The 17,102-nt window shown below is 39.8% G+C and overlaps 2 protein-coding genes across 2 annotated transcripts; one reads left to right on the top strand and one right to left on the bottom strand.

The window, feature by feature from the left end:
* Positions 1-71: 71 nt before the first annotated feature.
* Positions 72-14,072, bottom strand: gigyf1b (GRB10 interacting GYF protein 1b). The gene is made up of 26 exons (XM_057321324.1): positions 13,791-14,072; positions 11,612-12,067; positions 11,301-11,364; positions 10,368-10,497; positions 10,131-10,226; positions 9,899-10,013; positions 9,532-9,634; positions 9,107-9,300; positions 8,812-9,029; positions 8,627-8,729; positions 8,263-8,412; positions 8,008-8,135; positions 7,672-7,903; positions 7,402-7,568; positions 6,974-7,071; positions 6,805-6,899; positions 6,637-6,710; positions 5,878-6,012; positions 5,563-5,763; positions 5,107-5,288; positions 4,860-5,017; positions 4,605-4,768; positions 4,473-4,517; positions 4,203-4,314; positions 1,441-3,818; positions 72-1,362 (listed from the first exon to the last, which is right to left on the bottom strand). The coding sequence occupies exons 3-25, from the start codon at positions 11,333-11,335 to the stop codon at positions 3,769-3,771; spliced, it is 2,985 nt and encodes a 994-aa protein (XP_057177307.1). The 5' UTR covers positions 11,336-11,364; positions 11,612-12,067; positions 13,791-14,072; the 3' UTR covers positions 72-1,362; positions 1,441-3,768.
* On the top strand, positions 12,718-16,299 carry zgc:172339 (uncharacterized protein LOC564384 homolog). The gene is made up of 3 exons (XM_057321325.1): positions 12,718-12,806; positions 14,368-14,634; positions 15,179-16,299. The coding sequence occupies exons 1-3, from the start codon at positions 12,744-12,746 to the stop codon at positions 15,770-15,772; spliced, it is 924 nt and encodes a 307-aa protein (XP_057177308.1). The 5' UTR covers positions 12,718-12,743; the 3' UTR covers positions 15,773-16,299.
* Positions 16,300-17,102: the final 803 nt, after the last annotated feature.

Below are 17,102 nucleotides of genomic sequence, written 5' to 3'. Positions count from 1 at the left end.
ATCAAATTGCAAAGATTTTATTATATTCTTTAATCAAAACATTAAATACAACCTTTTCAAAACTTTAAAGAATTGTTATGTTAAGTGTTAAATATGTATTGAGAGTTTTGAAGGGCGATTTCAGACACAATCAGCAGAAATACACTTATGTACTTCCGTCTGTCGTTAAAATATTAAACACAGATTTTAACACAAATATTCCTGATTAAACACAGAAATTAAACAGATTTGCAGATTCTGTTTTGACATTCAATTAATTTTGTAAGGTAACGTTAGGTTGTCGCAAAGACATTTTTGGCGCCGCTCTAGCGGTTTGTTAGTGACAATCCGTCACCTCAGCACCTTTATGACAAAGTTTATGGCGTGAACAAAAAATCCTTATACGTTATCCTGTGTGTAAGTTTATTTTAAAGATAAACATATTTATTCTGTTTTGGTTCAGAAAACAGAATATGCCGAGGGCGTTAAGAATCAAAATGAAAAATGATTCAGTCGAAATTGAGATCAACCTAAATATTCTTCGTAAACCTTTAAACGACTGAAACCAATGTTATGTGACAATCCCACATTCAGTACAGATAGTTGTGAGCTTTCCTTTTAACTGTATGATTGTACTGCCTCACAGTGGACAGAAACTGTAAAGGACAAATCAAATCTGCTAATTACTCATTTTTGAGAAGAAACGGTCAGCTTACGAAAATAACAACATTAAACTGCTTCGAAATTTAAGAAATGTATTCTCAATTTCATATAGTTTGATCTTTTCCAAACAAAAACTAACCCTCATGTCTTGCATTTCCCCACCTATTTATTTAAACCTAAAAAAAAAGACAAAAGGAGGCAAGCTCACTGCTGTTTTTAACGTCACAATTTCTTTTTTTTTTTTTAGCATATATCAATGTTCATCAACCTTAACATGTTATTTAATTAAACATACCAACAATACATAGAAAATACTGTGGAAATTTCCCACCGACTGGTATGTGTGAAGTCAACTTAGGGGAAATGTCCAGCTTGGCTCAGATTTCTTTAAATGAATACATGTACTGCGTGTAGATGGACCCTGTGCTTTTCTAATAAATGTTCATGTTTACAAGGGTTTTGTACAATTAAGGCATGTGAAACAAATGATGGCCTAAGATGAACAGAACTAGCAGAGACCAAAATCATTTACATTATTTACAGGGCATCCAAGTTCAAAGAATGTACAAGTGTCTGTATACAGACATAATAGTCTCTCCACACGAGCACACACACCTAGTCTGTGGGTCCCATTCTATTCTTGAAGGAAACAAAAAAGTTGTGGTCATGTAGTCCAGTTTGATGACATCATAGGATGCATACTAGTATGTGGGCTGGTCCCTGAAAAACAAAACCCAGCATTAAACCACAAAGACATTTTACTAAATTCCAAGTTTAAATCTTGCCGTCATATCTCACCTGTTTTATTGCAGTTCAGCTGTTGACTTTCCATTCATGGATTCTCTCTGTTCAATAATTGCCGTTATATCCACTTCTCTCTTTTAACAGGCAAAATTATGCCCGAGTCCTTGAGTTTTAGTTCAAGTGAAGTGCATGAAGTAACAAGGAGTTTGCATATGTTTGTTTCCCCCCTCCAAAACTCCATCACATCTAGACTCCTAATAGCAGGTGAATTTTAAAGAAGTATGATTGATAGATGTGAAAATCTGTGGTTTCTCCACACGGTATTCTTCTTAAAAAGGCATAAAGGGTTTTTAATCAAACATTCAAAGGATTATTTTCTCCATATGGTGTCGGATTTTCCTTCATTTGATAGTGTTGCAGAGAGCAGTGGGGATGGAGTCTCGAATGATGTGGAAATCTCCGTCCTTTTGTTATGCTGTGTGGGCGAGATAGATCTGCACACATTCCCTCAATCCCACTCTCTGTGTGTACCATTTAATGCAGCTGGTAACCACTACAACCCCGACTCCAGGATGGCATTAGAGTTAGTGCTTGTTTTCAGTCCATATCTTTTTTCTTTTTACAAAAATATAATCCAGTCAGTATAGAGCGAAATATGCATAAAGCAGGTATCTTTTCTTTCAATATGTCAAGTACCACAATCCTGATCCTCAAAGTCTTTCTCTTCAGAGGATTCCGAAAGTTTGATGCAAAACAAGTATTATGATCCCAAAATTCATGTATTGGGAAAAAAGATCTTTCAAAAACAAACTAACAAAAAATAGATTCTTTCAAAAAAAGAAAGTTACTGCTACACACTGTAGATCCTTGGCTCTCATTGGCCCTGTAATAAGAGCGCAAATTCGATGGAAATCTGACAGTCCTGCACATTCCACCATGAGATCTGATCGTGGGAAAGAAACCTGGTATCTCCGGGTGCAGTGAGAGTTCTGGAAGAGCACTAGCAGCCAGAGACCATCAGCTCCATACAGGCCATGCACGTCCCAGAATCTAACCTCTGATAATAGGCATTTTCCGAATGGTGAGGCATGTCCTGCTTCACACAAGCCTTGCTTTTAGATGCACATAGTTCATTTTGGAATACATTCATTCATAATACTACAACCTTAGGAGGCAAATAAAAAACAAACAAAAAACAAATAAAAATATTCAAAAAAATACAAGGTAGCAGCCTAGAAAGTGCTCCAACTCATGAAGTTCAAAATACTTTGTATAGAGCTATAAAAAAAAAATCGTTCATTCTTTATCAACAAAAAAAAAGTAACAACAGACACTAAATCACAGCTCCATGGTAACTGACTCAAACAACAGAATCCACACTCACACTTTCTGGACACAAGGCAGTTCACATCATGGGCAGAAAAAATAAAAGGGGAAAGGGAACAGTTGTAATGCAAGTTGAGTTTGTGTACAGACAAAAAAGCTACACTTACATACCAAACACAAGCTCCGAGACCCTGATCACCATCATAAAAGAGCCAAACAGCACCTCAGCCATGCTTTGAAACACTGAAAGGTAAAAACGCAAAGCTTGACTGTCCTATCCGTCTCTTATTAAGAGCCTATATACAAAAAGAGAGAAGTTCTTCTGCCTGTCCACACGCACGCAATTTAACACACATGCTCAATGAAGTACAAAAATCGTGTCCAACAAAATAAAAGCAGGGCATTTGTTTGATACAGGTTGGTAAGTAATACAATTTGTGCAGACTTTCCTTCATCTCACGCTAACGCTCGCACACATGCTCACAACATTCCTCATAACCTATACTAAAGTTTTTTTTTTCTTTTTCTTTTATGTTAAACAAGTGCAAATCTTCAAGTTTTTAAATTCATTTTTATAGCTTTACCATGAACATAAAAATACAACAGTGTTTGTCTTTTAGGAGAGATCAATTCTAACCGCCCCTAGGAACGCTCTTAACCTCCGTTTTCGATACAGCTGAAACCTCCGTTCCTACTGCTTGTATGTATACTCATACAAATATTCTACACATAATATACGCAACAATATATTCACACACTTTTGCATTGTAAAAAAGGACAAAACTCCATTTCAAATATGAAAACATTAAAGTGCAATGGTTTAGGTAAGGTGCTTTACAGGAGGAGGTGAAAGAGGATCTCCTCTTCACGCTGAACCTCCCAATAGCCCTCTCTTCTGCTCCTCTCACAGTGCGAAGTGAGAGAGAACGAGGGCGAAAAGAGAGAGTGGGCGTCGACAAATGTTGCTCCGCCCCTCCGCTCACTGAGCAGTGCACATTCCTCTGCTGATTTGCTCCAGGTTTAAGGCCTCAGGTAAACTCAAGTAGACGGGCTGGGTCAGTAATCCTCCACCTGCTCCAGCTCACCTCCCCCCAGGAATGAGTAGCCTGTGGAGGAGGGGGAAACCGGAGAACAGAGGTTGAGCAGGTCTGAGGGTTCTCATTCTAAAAGAAACTTCCCATCTGGGTATAAAGTAATAACTAATTCATAGACATTCCATCTGCTTTGTTCTACCACTTAAGGCATGGCAGCAAATAAAACGATTTTTCAATAAGCATATCAGTAAACAGATCCATTTCTCCAGATGAAGATCTGACTGTGACCCAGACGGCAAGAATTTGACTACGAGCCAGAATGCAGATTAAACAGCAGTAGTTCAGGGGTTACCTTACCCAAGGGTTGTTCTAGGTAATATATGCATGCTGATGGGTACAGCTGAATGTAAGGCAACAAGGGAGCTTGAGTGTTTATGCGAGTGTGTGCGGGCTAACCGAGGATACTGGGGTCAGAGTGGAGCATCATGCTAGGCTTTTTCTTTGCTTTTCCTCCCTGAGTGTCGTACATGCTGCTGCCCTTATTCATGTGAGCTGCCTGGTACATCGACTGCGAGGAAAAGCATCAAGACTTTAAGAATTCAATGAAACAGCTCCCAAATGGCCAAGCAAATGTTTTACAGATATGTAAAAAAACATGACTAGCGTACCAATCGTAACTTATCAAACATGTTTTTATAGCATAAAATTGTATAATAACACATCTACCTGCAGGGGAAAGTTCATGTTCAATCCAGAGACCTCCTTAGACAGCTATGGAAAGGTTCAGCATATTCAAACTCAGAAAGAAATGCATTTATGAATAATACTGTGTTCAAATGTGTAGTAGAAAACACACACCTGCTGCTGTTGTCTCTGGTGGTTTGCTTTCTGTTTGGCACGGCGCTCCAGAAACTGCTTGGCAAACTCTTTGGCTTCAATAGTATCGCCCAGATAAATGCGGATGAAGTCATGAACTTCATATGGAGACTCCACCTCCTTCAGATATGCCACAATGGTGGGCACTACACAGAGAGAAAAATAAAGACAATTCAACTTCCTTAATGCATTTTAGAACAGCATTTTGGAAGAGAACAGCAGAAGTGACATATTTACCATCCAGTGAAGAGCAGTTATTTGCAGAAGTGTTGAGAGCGTGAAGCATCTGTTCACACCAAGTGGTGAAACCATCCTGTGGTTTCATTCCCTGAAGCAGCTTCAGAAGCCTGTCCTCGTCCTCGGTACGCTTACGGCGATTCAGCATGTACTGTTCACTGAGGACACACATTCTGGAGTGAATGGTGTGTGCTAAAACAGCGTATACATTGAGAGGTAAATACTGTGTGAGTGCAAGTTTGTGTACCTGAGCGAGGGACTGCTGCGGCTGTTCTTCAGGCCCATGTTGCGATGGCTGGCCTGGTTCTTCAAGGCTTCGTCCCACATGCCCATAGCAGGGTTGCCGCCTCCGAGCTTTCCTTCCAGGCCAGCTCCACCCCACATACCAGCGGGCCCATCACTCCACTGGCCCATTGTTAAACCTCCATGCTGAAAGTTAAACAGACATTTTCAAAAACAAATCAATTACCAACATAAAAATATCAGCGTTTGCTGGTGGATGTTGTAAGTAAGTGGTGTTTTGTCTGTTTGCGGCCTTTGATATAACTGTTGGGATGGCTTGGGACTGTGTGCAGTCTTATTGTGTCATCAACCAAACCTGACATCTATTTCCTGGAGCTCCAGATTGGTGACATTTTTCATGCCTCCTCAATTGTTAATTTAAATGTAGGTAACAGCTATTACAGACTCTCATGGTCCTTACCCTTTGCTGCTGCTGAGCTCTCTGCTGCTGTTGCTGCTTGTGAAGTCTCTCTGCCTCTAGCTCCAGGATGCTCTTTCCTGTAGTCTTGCCCAGAGACAGAGATCCAGACTGGCTACCACTCCACCCCGCACCCCCTGACATACTCTGCTGCTGCTGACTCTGCTGCAGAAACTTCATGATCAACTCCTGCTGATGACGGCACTGGTGTAAAACACAAAGACGTGGTACGCGTTAAATTTAATATGAAAAGAATCAGTCACAAATGCATCTCTGAAGCAATATAATGGTGTTAATGTTGTCAGGGTGCTTTCCCACCTGTTTTCGCCTGTAAAGTTCTTCCTCATCTCTTCTCTTCTGTTCCTCCTGCTGCCGGCGTTTCTCCTCCCTCCGTTTCCTCTCCTCCTCTTCACGCTTCACCCTGAGTTCAGCTTCACGCCTCTCCTGCTGGATCTAACACATAGATGAGACAAGCTGAATTAACACATCTGAGTTTAGAGAAAAGTTAAAGGGATACTTTACCCAAAACATTTTATTGTCATCCTTTACTCACCTTCGAGTTGTTCCAAATCGGTATAAATTTCTTTGTTCTCATGAACAAGAGAAAAATATTTGGAAAAATGCTTATAACCAGACAGATTTTTCCCCCATTGACTACCATAGCAGGAAAAAAATACAATGGTAGTCAAAAGTGCCCCAGTACCATTTGCTGTCCTACATTCTTCAAAATGTCGTCTTTTGTGTTCAACAGAACAAAAGAAAAAACGATCAAGTATTTTCTCCTACTATGGGAGTCAATGGGGGGCAAAATCTGTCTATGGGGGGGGCAAAATCTGTCTGGTTATAAGCATTCTTCCAAATATCTTTCCGTGTTCATCAGAACAAAGAAATGTATACAGATTTGGAACAACTCGAAGGCGAGTAAATGATGACGGAATTTTCATTTTTGGGTGAAGTATCCCTTTAAAGCACATTCCCAATGTACCACAGTAAAAAAATGCTCTACTGCAAAAGACACTGGTTAAAAGGAAGTGCCAAAGAAAAAAAATATATTTCTGATGATTGCATATCTCTTACTTTCTGCAAATGTTCAAGAGTTGGACCCTGAGTGGAGTTACTCATGGTTAAGTCCCACAGACTGGCCTCACCGCCTACAACACACAAAAGCAATAAGTTACGATAACCAACAGAGGAAGAAACTATTAATTTTACAATAAAGCAACTAAACAATAGTGTGCGTAGTACCTGACTGCTGAGATACTGAGGTAGGCATGTCCCACAAGGACCCGGTGTCTGGCACGGACATAGACCTGTTCATAGCAGGCATTATTCCAGACTCCCTGAAACACATACACATCATTTACAAACCCCAAACACGTGAATGAACAGTTGAGGAATTATTACAATGAGATACCTGTTCATGTGCTGGAATCTCATCTGAAGTTGTTGGTACAGGGCTGCACTGGCAGCTTGTTCTAACTGCTTCTTAAGCAGCTCCTGGTCCATGTTTCCCTATGAAAAAACAAAATTAAAATAGATTATTATTAACAACGAGTATGATTAGCATGAATTCTATATTCATGCATCAAGCTGCCTGGAAACCATAAACAACTGGAATATTTGGAATATTTTATTCTGATTATAATATATATATTGAACAGCAGTGTCTTATTACTGTTGTCGCCGTTTTATAAAAGCAATAAGCCATCAACAGCTGTGCATCGATTTTACAATAGACTGTGACAAAACCTCAATATATCACTTATAATAGCTTATTGCTTCTTTCCATATTACAAATACATGTTTTGAAAGCATTAAACCAATTTTTAATGCGCGCCTCACCAGAAGCGGAGGAGGGGAGGGGCCAGGAGAAAAAGGCACACGCCCCCACATCTTAATGACTTCTCCCAGGGGTTGAAAACCCTCATCACAACCACGTTTGACCACCAGGTTCATGGTAAAATACCCCGCCTGAAACCACTCGCACATCTCCACTGTAGTAAATGGGCCTGAAAGAGAGACAACTGAATCAGCCCAGAAGCTGTGAACATGGCGGTAATTAAATCATAAAACATATCCAGTCATGAAATTTTTCTTGCTAGTGAGTGTTACCTTGAATCTCTCCTTGAGGGTCTTTGTAGAACCACTTCATAGCCGATTCATGGGAGAGAGGCAGGGCGCTGGCGGAGTGTGGGAGTGCGTGTGAGGTGGAATGAGAGTGTGTGTGAGAAGAGGGGTGTGTGTGAGCATGCACCGCAGCGATGTGGCTCTCCTGAAGAGCTTGAGTGAAACATTCCTCTTCAAGAGACGTGTCCTGTAGCGATGCCACCATCTTTTCTGCCTCCTTTAAACAGATTCACAAGTGAACAGATTCACTTTTTGTTCAGATAAGAGTGTATTGGTCAACATTTTTTTTTAAATAACATCAAAAGGTAAGCAGACACTAACCTGCTGAAGGTGCTTCATGCCATCTTCCTCTTCAGTGTCTCCACCTACTGAAGGGAGGTCAGTACTTTTGGTCATGGGAGGGGAGGAGTTCTGTGTTTTCTGTGTGCCGACACTGCCTGGAGGAGCATCTACATGAACATAATTCAGAGTGTTTTTCAGGCTTTTGGAACAGTGGTACAGTCACTGTGTAAAAGGCTGAAAATGTTAAAAGAATACATAAAAAACAAGTGGGAGCCAGTGAAGATGGGTACAAACCTTCAGTTGGCTGGGGTGCAGGTTTTGAGGGGGGCTTGATCATAGGTTTGGGGGTCTCTGGCTCTGGGGGATGTATAGGAGCTGGTACAACAATTGGTGATGGTGGCTTTCCTTCTCCCTCAAAGATAGTTTCTGCATCAAACTCCTCCACTGGGATAAACAGAAATGTAGAAAGCATTTTAAATTGTGAAGGAAGGGCAGTATTATGCTAATTCAAGGCAGTACAACAGAGGGAACAAAGAACATGTCTCAAAAAGTTCTCACCAAACAAAGAAACAAAATTCAACAGACTCTACTTCTGAAGAAAGGTCCTTAACATTTTATTTCTGCAGATGTGCTTTTGCATAACTAAGTTTTTCCTCACATTTATCAGTAGGGCTGTCCTTCTCCTGACAACTCTCCTCTTCCTCCTCCAGAGGTTCAAAATCCAGTTCCTGGTCTTCAGGGATTGTATCTCTGGGGCTTTTCTGCAGGGTGACATTTTATATTCAACCCGTTTGTCACTGATGTCACATACCACAACGCAAATATCCTTAAACACATGCAAACCTTGATGCACATGAAGGCTCCGGAGGAGTCGAAGGTTCCCATCTCTCCCTCTTCTTCATCAGTGCACCACTCAGGTAGGCCATCTCGCTCTTCCTCTCCTCCTTCACTTCCAGCCCTTCTCCGTCCACTCTCTCCATCGCGGAAGTCAAAGTCAAACTTTCTACGTCGGCCATCTCCGCTGACATGATCCCGCCAACCCGCTGAACGAGGACCACCATCTAGAAAACAGAGAGCAGGATAGGTTTTGGTTTCTTCTTTAAACCATTTTTAACAAACCAACATGTTACATGCGTACCATCACGCCGTGCCCCTGCAATCCTCCAGCACCCCCCAGGCTCCGCCCCCTCCATGTCCTCCTGCTCCTCTCTGAGTGTACGCCAGTTATCGCTGTCCGAGCGGGCATAATCCTTCCTTCCTCCTGCTCCGCCCTCTTCAAATCCACCTCGCCCACCATCACGCCTCAAGGGCTTCTCAAAGCGTCGCTCACCTCTGAAACCGAAAACAAACTCTTTAAATTCCGTAAATATGATACTAAAGATTAACTCAAGGCAGCATCTAAACATCATCGCACTGAGGCAGAATAAAGACCCCAGCATAAAATCCATGGTTTGGCAAGATAAACAATACACAAGTCCTGAATTTGATGGCAAATATAGAGGCAGGTAATGTTGTAAACATATTCAAATGGTTAACTTGACACACAAAACTACAGTAACCCACCTGTCATCCCAGCTCTGGCTGCGGTGCATTTCTCGTCCACGGCCAAAGCCAACCTCTTCATCTGCACCTCTTTGGTAGAATCCAACCTCTCCCCTGCCTCTCCCTGCAGCCGAACAAAACAAAATAAATTAGTTTTTAATAATAGCCTTTATTAATACTAAAAAAATTGTGCAAAAACAACGAACTAACTAATTCTAATTAAACCCACTATGAGCTCATTACATCAAAACTATACTTGTTTTTATCAAATGTTTAACATATACGTATTGTTGTATGCGTTGCTATTCAAAGTGTCCTCTTTTTACAAACAAATGCAGTAAACACAAACCAAAGTTAACTAATTCTGGGTACTCCGGGCTTAACTTACCTCTGCCTCCTCGAGCAGTTCCACGCCCTCTAGACACACCTGTTGGTACCGCACCTCCTCCTTTACCCATAAGCCTCAGCACTGCCACACTATTCACAGACAGTGAGAAGTTTCTCTGAAAAGTGGGAGAGATGAAATAAATAACAATATTATCCACTTAGACACGACTGACAAAATGATTCCACGAACTCCCCCCAAATCACTGTGACTGCCAAAAGAAGAGAAGACTCACCTGCTCCTCTTCAGTTAGGGGCTCCAGAGCCAACGGCTGCAGAGGCTCTTCCTGCAGGATGGAGGCGAACTCCTGATCCTGCATGTCCTCAGGGATCTATAAACACAAAGAAAATAGCAAAAACCACTTATCGCTGTTACATCCAGACTATTCTCACACCAGCAGAATTAAATGGCTGAGTGCATGCTTGTAATCATTTTAATATATTTGATTATGCAGCTGCCACGAGTCTCTCACCTTGTTATCTTTGACATAAAGTGCTAACATCTCCTCGCGGCCATAACGGTAGTCGGCCAACTTGGACTTTGGCATTGCAGGGGAAGGGGGAGGGGACGTCACGCTCCCCCCTCTGGATAGTGCACGGAGCCTGAAACAAACAGACGCCAGGTATATTTATCAACCAAAAATAAAGAATTGGCCTTGATTCAAGATTTGATCATGTTTTAGCATAAAATGATGAATTGTCAAATTGCAAAAGGGGAAACATCTGCTTCCTCACGCTGACATACTCAAGTAGGGTAACGAGAGAAACCAAAATTCCACCCACAACAGAATTTTTCAGTTTATGAATTTATACCACAATAAATAACTACATGAATAAGGTGAACGTTTTGCTATAGAATATATAATGCAAAAATAGACAATGTTTTAACAAAACAACAGTAACTTTCTTACTCAAACAGCACGTTTTCAGTTGTCTTTTAGTCAATCAGTGCATCGGTGGCGTAAATGGCACAAATGACACAATCTGATCATTTTAAAGAAAAAGAGAACTTACAACATACTAAGATTTCTACCATTTGTGTTTAAGTGCAGTACACATGGTTCTAAAGTAACATTCGCCATGTGCCAAATGAAATTACTGGACAAAAAGATTGATGTTACTGGCTAGACGGTTGGTAACCCTTTGTTTTAGGAATTGCAGCATTGCATGGTTTTAATTTCAATGCAAGAACGACAGCATGTTTTTTCTATTCTTTGACAATGACCCCAGTCAGAAAATTCAATAAGAAAACTTTGGGGTGAACTTTTAAACCCTTGTCTTATGTGTTTTTCACCACTTACAAAATCTGACCAAACTGGTGTTAGTTGTGGAGAAATAATGGACAAGAAGTGGAGAATCACTGCATATTAATCTTACTTTTAAACAAAAACAAAAGTGTAGATTACCATTCTGGACCGAAGTTGAGTGTCTCAGCAGTCATATTCTGTGTGTCCAGAGGGCTCAATGTTTCTGTCAACAAAAGGGAAGATTAAATTAAACGAGATAACATACAGATCAAAACAATGAACACATTAATAATGACCAGCAAAAAAGGTCAAAATTATTAAGACACTACTAATCTACGATACAAGACAATACTCAATTTAAGATGTGCTGTATGAAGGTATATACCATATGGTGTTAGAACTGTACTTTACTATTGTGTTTATGCTACAAAAGACAGATTTTACAGATGTAAGCAAGCATAAGGTCTCACCTTGTCCAAACAACAGGACTGTAAATAACCAGGACAAGTGGGGAACAGGAATGAGATGGTTCTGTCAGAACCTGTACGTTGGTTCTGTGTGCTGAGGTGGATTTGGTAATCCTAAACTCTGTATAAGTACTGTTATAGCTGCCAGTTTCAGTGAGATAAAGGCCGATGAGTATCAAGCCAGAAAAACGAGAGCTTCAAAAAATGGCACACCACACTGATGTGCCAATAACTTCTGATCTTTAAAAAAAATCAGCAAATTGAAAACACTATAGAAAGGGAAAATACACTGTTCTGTTAAGAACTTGTGGCAGCATTAATAACAGCAGCTGCTGTTAAAAAAATCAGGGCAGTTTATAATGCTGTATCTATTGCTGTGTAAATCTCAATCTATTTAAATATTCTTTGAGGCCAATTTCTTTTTTTATAAGCAAGCCTTCAGCTTCCAACTCCTCACACCTGCAGAGAAAAAAGACCCACAATGACTTCTAGTTGTTTACAAAATTAAGACACATCATGCATGCTCAACAAGATAAGTTAGACAAGTTTTAATGTTTTTTATTTGTAGTACAACCATAGTAACCACAAATTTTCAAAGGTCTCACCATAGAAACCATAAATAAACTAAACCATAAACTAAACTTTGATGTAAATGGTAATCAATCTGCCAAAAAACATGGTTGCCACACAACTCTATAATACAATCACAGTGAATACTCCTGGGAGACATTTAAATTCTTTATAACCAAATACCATATTAAATTTCAAGCAGTGACTATAGAGACAGTTTCATCGGATGTACGCACCTGGCCCGAAGTTAACTAATGGCTAATAATATAACGATTTAGATTTGAATAAATTTATATTGATATTTCATTGTATAACAACTGTATTAAATAAACTATTTGAGGAATTGTATTGTATGTTAATTTTATCAAATAAACAATTTGTTGTATGGGTTGTGTAGGCTAACTTTGTCACATTAAAGTTTAGCCAAGTAATTGTTCTTCTACTGGTAAGCAAAAATAATACTGACTAGACACATACTTTTAACTTGCTAGCTAATGTAATTTACTTGTTTGTTTTTCTTTTGCTTGTTTTCAGAAATGATCTACAGGGTTTCCATTATTTGTGGATGTGTAGTGTACCAGAAGCTACGTTTGGGCCAAAGAAGCGTGCATGCGCATTGCGCAGTAAGGTTTGTTTAGGTTTTGTTGCTTTGAAACCATCTAGTGTGACATACAAAATCTCAAACTACTTTCAACACTGCCACAAGTCAATTATTGTGGGATTTGATCAGATTACAATAATACTGGGAGGACTGGTAGGCGACTTCACAAAATTCATTTGTGCAGCAAAACAAAAAAAAAGCAATGGTTTTATCATAAAACATTTACTCAACATTGATATTTATTTATCTCTTACTCATTTTATTTGTATCGATTAATTTGCTAACATTTTATGACCGTCAGATTTTTCTACACTGTCTGTTATCGTTCGTGACCAAAATAATTCAAGATAATGTTATCAGAATTATATCGTCAGTGAAATTCATCTTTAATCTTGTTCTTGTCATTTATTTGGTCAATGAAACACACTAAAACAAATACAAGTGTATGGAGGCAGAGAGAGCTTGCAACAATTGTTGCTCTAACGGCAAAACTTTAAATGGTTGACGATATTACGATGCGTGTAGAATTAACAAACCATCGATAACCGCGTTTAAACACCACGATTAATGACAATACCTGTATGCTAAAAGACACCCTTAAATACGAAGAATATTATAGATTTACACTTTACACATCATTACTGTACAAACACGGTAACGTTACAGCTGACCGTGTGAAAATATGTGCAGTATGGTGTAAAGCTCATTGCGCTGTTATGCAACAAAACATATGAATTTGTGAAGCACTTTAAGATCTAATTACAAACATTTCAAAACTGAAAAAACGTCGACTTAAAGCGGAGGAACAGCAATAGGTTCTCAAATATGCTCGTGCTGCCCCCTCACGCCTCGTTGCAGGCCTTCATTACCACACTATGAGCTGTGTGAACCTATAGATGAATGTGAAATTACACCATAGAATAGTTTGTTATACCAGTAAAGTTACAACACCAGCCGATGCACAAATCACACTGTCCATTCAAACCGTGAAATGATTATTCATGTACGCACCTCTTCTGCGAGATTTGCCAAAGCGAGCCTGCTGGCCAGCTAGGCTAAACTAGCCAGCCGCTGTTTTCTCCAGAGTTGAATCTTTTTTTAAACAATTCTCTCCTTTTGCACGTTTGCGCTACGCTGTACCCAACGGTCTAATCAGACGTGTCTCCGTTTCAAACGTTTAACTTGTGTGAATCTCGATGCTAAATTGTATACTTATTTCTTTCCTGTAACGCAACGGTCGAAATGAGTTTTTCTGTCTCGCCCGGTCGTCTTGTTGTTTGTGTTTTACAAAAATGGCTGTTGGACGTCAACCACGTGATAAATCCGTCCAGTCACTGGCGGCTTCCGCTAAACGACGCTCTTCTTCGGGTGCACGCGGTGCAGCGCGTTTTTCCGAACAGCGCTTTCCACTGATGATACCGTGTAACTACATTAGTGGAGTGTCAAGTGACACGAGCGCGCGTTATTTGACTATCGTTAAACTGATAGAAAATGAGGACGTCGGGACAAATTCAAAGCAGTTATTCAAAGAAGTTTTCTGTGCTTCGAGCTTCACGTTAATGTTATGGGGCCCCGAACTGTTTTGCAGATGCTCGTGTGCTGTCTGTTGGGTACTGTGCGCTCGGAAGTGCAGAAAGATTTTTCGCCGGAATGCCGGGAGTTTCTGTTTACAGGCAAAGCCCCACGGGGGCTGGAGAACCGGTCACTTAAGAAGATCTGTCAGCGTTATAACGGTAAAGCGCGGTATGTCACTCTGTATGATGTAGTGGACCACATCCCCGTGTATTCTGCGTACACTTTCAAGCGCTCCGATGGCTCCAAAAAGGTTGATATTCCTTGGATGTTCGAGCCTCAGGTAACTCACTTTACGCATTCACGTTTTTATGATGCTTAACCACAAGTAGGCTATTAAACCATTATATAGTCATTATGTGTTTATATATTTACTTGATTTATTAATATATTTTATTTTTAGACTGTATTATTATACATGTATTGTATTTATTAATCATCAAACACAAAAAACACCCTCAACTATTTTGCTTGAACATGACCAAGCTGGGGATATGCTTAAAGGGATACTCCACCCCACACATGTATACATTTCTTTGTTCTTTGAAGACAAAAAGATATTTGGAAAAATATTAGCAACTGACATTTTTGGGACATCATTGACTACCATAGTAGGAGAAGTTTAAATGGTAGTCAAAGTTGCCCCAGAACTGTTTGCTTTTCTAAATTCGTCAAAATATCCCTTTAAACGTGCACAAACCCTTTTAAAACCAGCAAATTTACCAGCTTGGGACACCAGTTAAAACTTTTAAACCAGTTTGGTTAGTCTGCTTTTTCATCACGGACTACTAACATCTCACATCATTTATTTGTATATTCTGACGCAGCTTTCCACATCCTCGGACTCTGGTGAGATGCAGCCATTTCCTCCGAATTTTCTCCACAACAGCTTTTCAGACGCCCAGGCTGTCCTGGACGACTACTCAAACATCGTCGATTTCGAACGAGGGCACTTAAACCCAGACGAGCACCAGGCTCACCCCGACGACAAGGCGGCCACATACACCCTTACCAATGTGGTCCCTCAGGTCCGCGAGTTCAACATCGGCCACTGGAAACGCCACGAGCACGTCATCCGCCGTCGCCTCAACAACTACTGCCGTGGTACGGCGTATATAGTCACAGGGGTCACCACCTCTGGCAGGATGATACGTAGGCACAACATCAACCGGGTGGCCATCCCTACCTACTTGTGGTCAGCGTACTGCTGCGTAGATTTCGACCGCAATGCCCCGTTCGAAGAACGATCCAAATTCCCAGCATTCGCGGCCCACGGGCTCAACGAGAAAGAAGGATCAGAGGTCATGGAGATATCTGTCAAACAGCTGGAAGATTTTTTGAAGAAGAATACATTTGTAGATAAGAGTTTTCAGATATTCTTTGAGGACTGTGAGCCGAATGATGCCATATTACAAAGATAGGCTCACAATAAATTAATAATGAATGAAATATTTCACTTTTTTGATGTTGCCTTTTATTCTTTTGCTCGCTAAACACATGTAACACGTGTTCATTACTTTCAAGTCTTTCAATTGATAACAAGTGTCAGAAAATTATTACTCAATAATGAATATTCTGCAATATATAAGGGTTTTAAATACAAATAACATTTTTTGGTAGAATGTTTTGTGCCTGCATTTTACTTAACTCTGTATGAAACAAAAAATAAGCAAAACATTTTAATGAAACTGTTTGCCTGTCACACTATTTTTCATTCACTAAAATCTTTTTAAAACTAAAACCATTTCTTTTAGCCTTGACTGGCTCAGTGAAGATTTAGAAAATGTATCTTCCAATTAAGAATATTTATCCACAAGAGGACTGAATAGAGCGATGAAATGAGAGATTTAATGACTGAAGTCATCTGGGGCCTCAGGGGTTTTACTAGGTCCATTAACTTCTTTATGAAACAGCAATGACTAATCTTTTCTCGCACAGTGAGCATGTTTATGGCAATTTATTCCAATACTCTTCTAAAATAAAACAATGACCACTTAATCCTCTCTTTGTGCCTGCAGTCCGTCAATAACACCCTTTATTGTTTTTAGACGTGTACTTGATGGAAACGAAAGGCTCTAGGTGATCTAAATAAGTTCTACAAAGCTAAACCATCAAGCAATCAAAAATAACATGAATCTGCTTTTGTGTTCATGTGCACATGCATGTTAAAGATATACCTGTACAATGAATATGTGAATAAGTGTAATATCTTGTCTTATATAACCGAATCGTGGTGAAAGGAGGAGAGATGAACAGATCCATTCATTCCTTATCCCTTGCTGACACAGGCTACAAGCTCAATTTATCACTATATATTCTTATTTCTTTCATCCCTTTTTTCTTGCTGTATGAGGGCTGTTTGTTCTCTTGTAATATGAACCTTAGCCTGATTTACATTTTATGAGGACGTTCAGATGAATACTACAGAGAAAGAAAGAATAGTATGTGATAAGGTTCTGCATAATATTTTTCTGCATCATGTCTTTTCCTACCTTTATTGATAGCTTTTTCTTCTGTATCTACTCCATCTCATGTCATTCCAAACCTGTATGACTTCTGCAGAAGACAAAAGAAGATATTTTGAAGAATGCTGGTACCCGATCAATATTGTACCCCGTTGACCTCTACAGTATGGACACAAAACCACTATGACATTTTCACAAAATATCTTACATTTAGTCATTTAGCAGACGCTTTTATCCAAAGCGACTTACAAATGAGGTAAACAATAGAGGCAATTGGAACAACATA

The sequence above is a fragment of the Triplophysa rosa genome, linkage group LG22 (genome assembly GCF_024868665.1).
Source record: "Triplophysa rosa linkage group LG22, Trosa_1v2, whole genome shotgun sequence".
NCBI classification, from domain to species: domain Eukaryota; kingdom Metazoa; phylum Chordata; class Actinopteri; order Cypriniformes; family Nemacheilidae; genus Triplophysa; species Triplophysa rosa.
The sequence above is the reverse complement of the archived record's forward strand: the minus strand, read 5'-3'. Positions and strand labels throughout refer to the sequence as shown.

Bases quoted from the DNA above. Each gene is read 5' to 3' on its own strand.
- gigyf1b (XM_057321324.1), bottom strand. From the start codon at position 11,335: ATGACTGCTGAGACACTCAACTTCGGTCCAGAATG. The intron at 8,730-8,811 runs GTTTGCATGTGT...GTCACCCTGCAG, and splicing joins GAGCCTTCATGTGCATCAAG to AAAAGCCCCAGAGATACAAT. The intron at 4,769-4,859 runs GTAAATATGTCA...CTCTCTGTGTAG, and splicing joins TAACTGCTCTTCACTGGATG to TGCCCACCATTGTGGCATAT.
- zgc:172339 (XM_057321325.1), top strand. From the start codon at position 12,744: ATGTGTAGTGTACCAGAAGCTACGTTTGGGCCAAAGAAGCGTGCATGC. The intron at 12,807-14,367 runs GTTTGTTTAGGT...ACTGTTTTGCAG, and splicing joins CATGCGCATTGCGCAGTAAG to ATGCTCGTGTGCTGTCTGTT. The intron at 14,635-15,178 runs GTAACTCACTTT...ATTCTGACGCAG, and splicing joins CTTGGATGTTCGAGCCTCAG to CTTTCCACATCCTCGGACTC.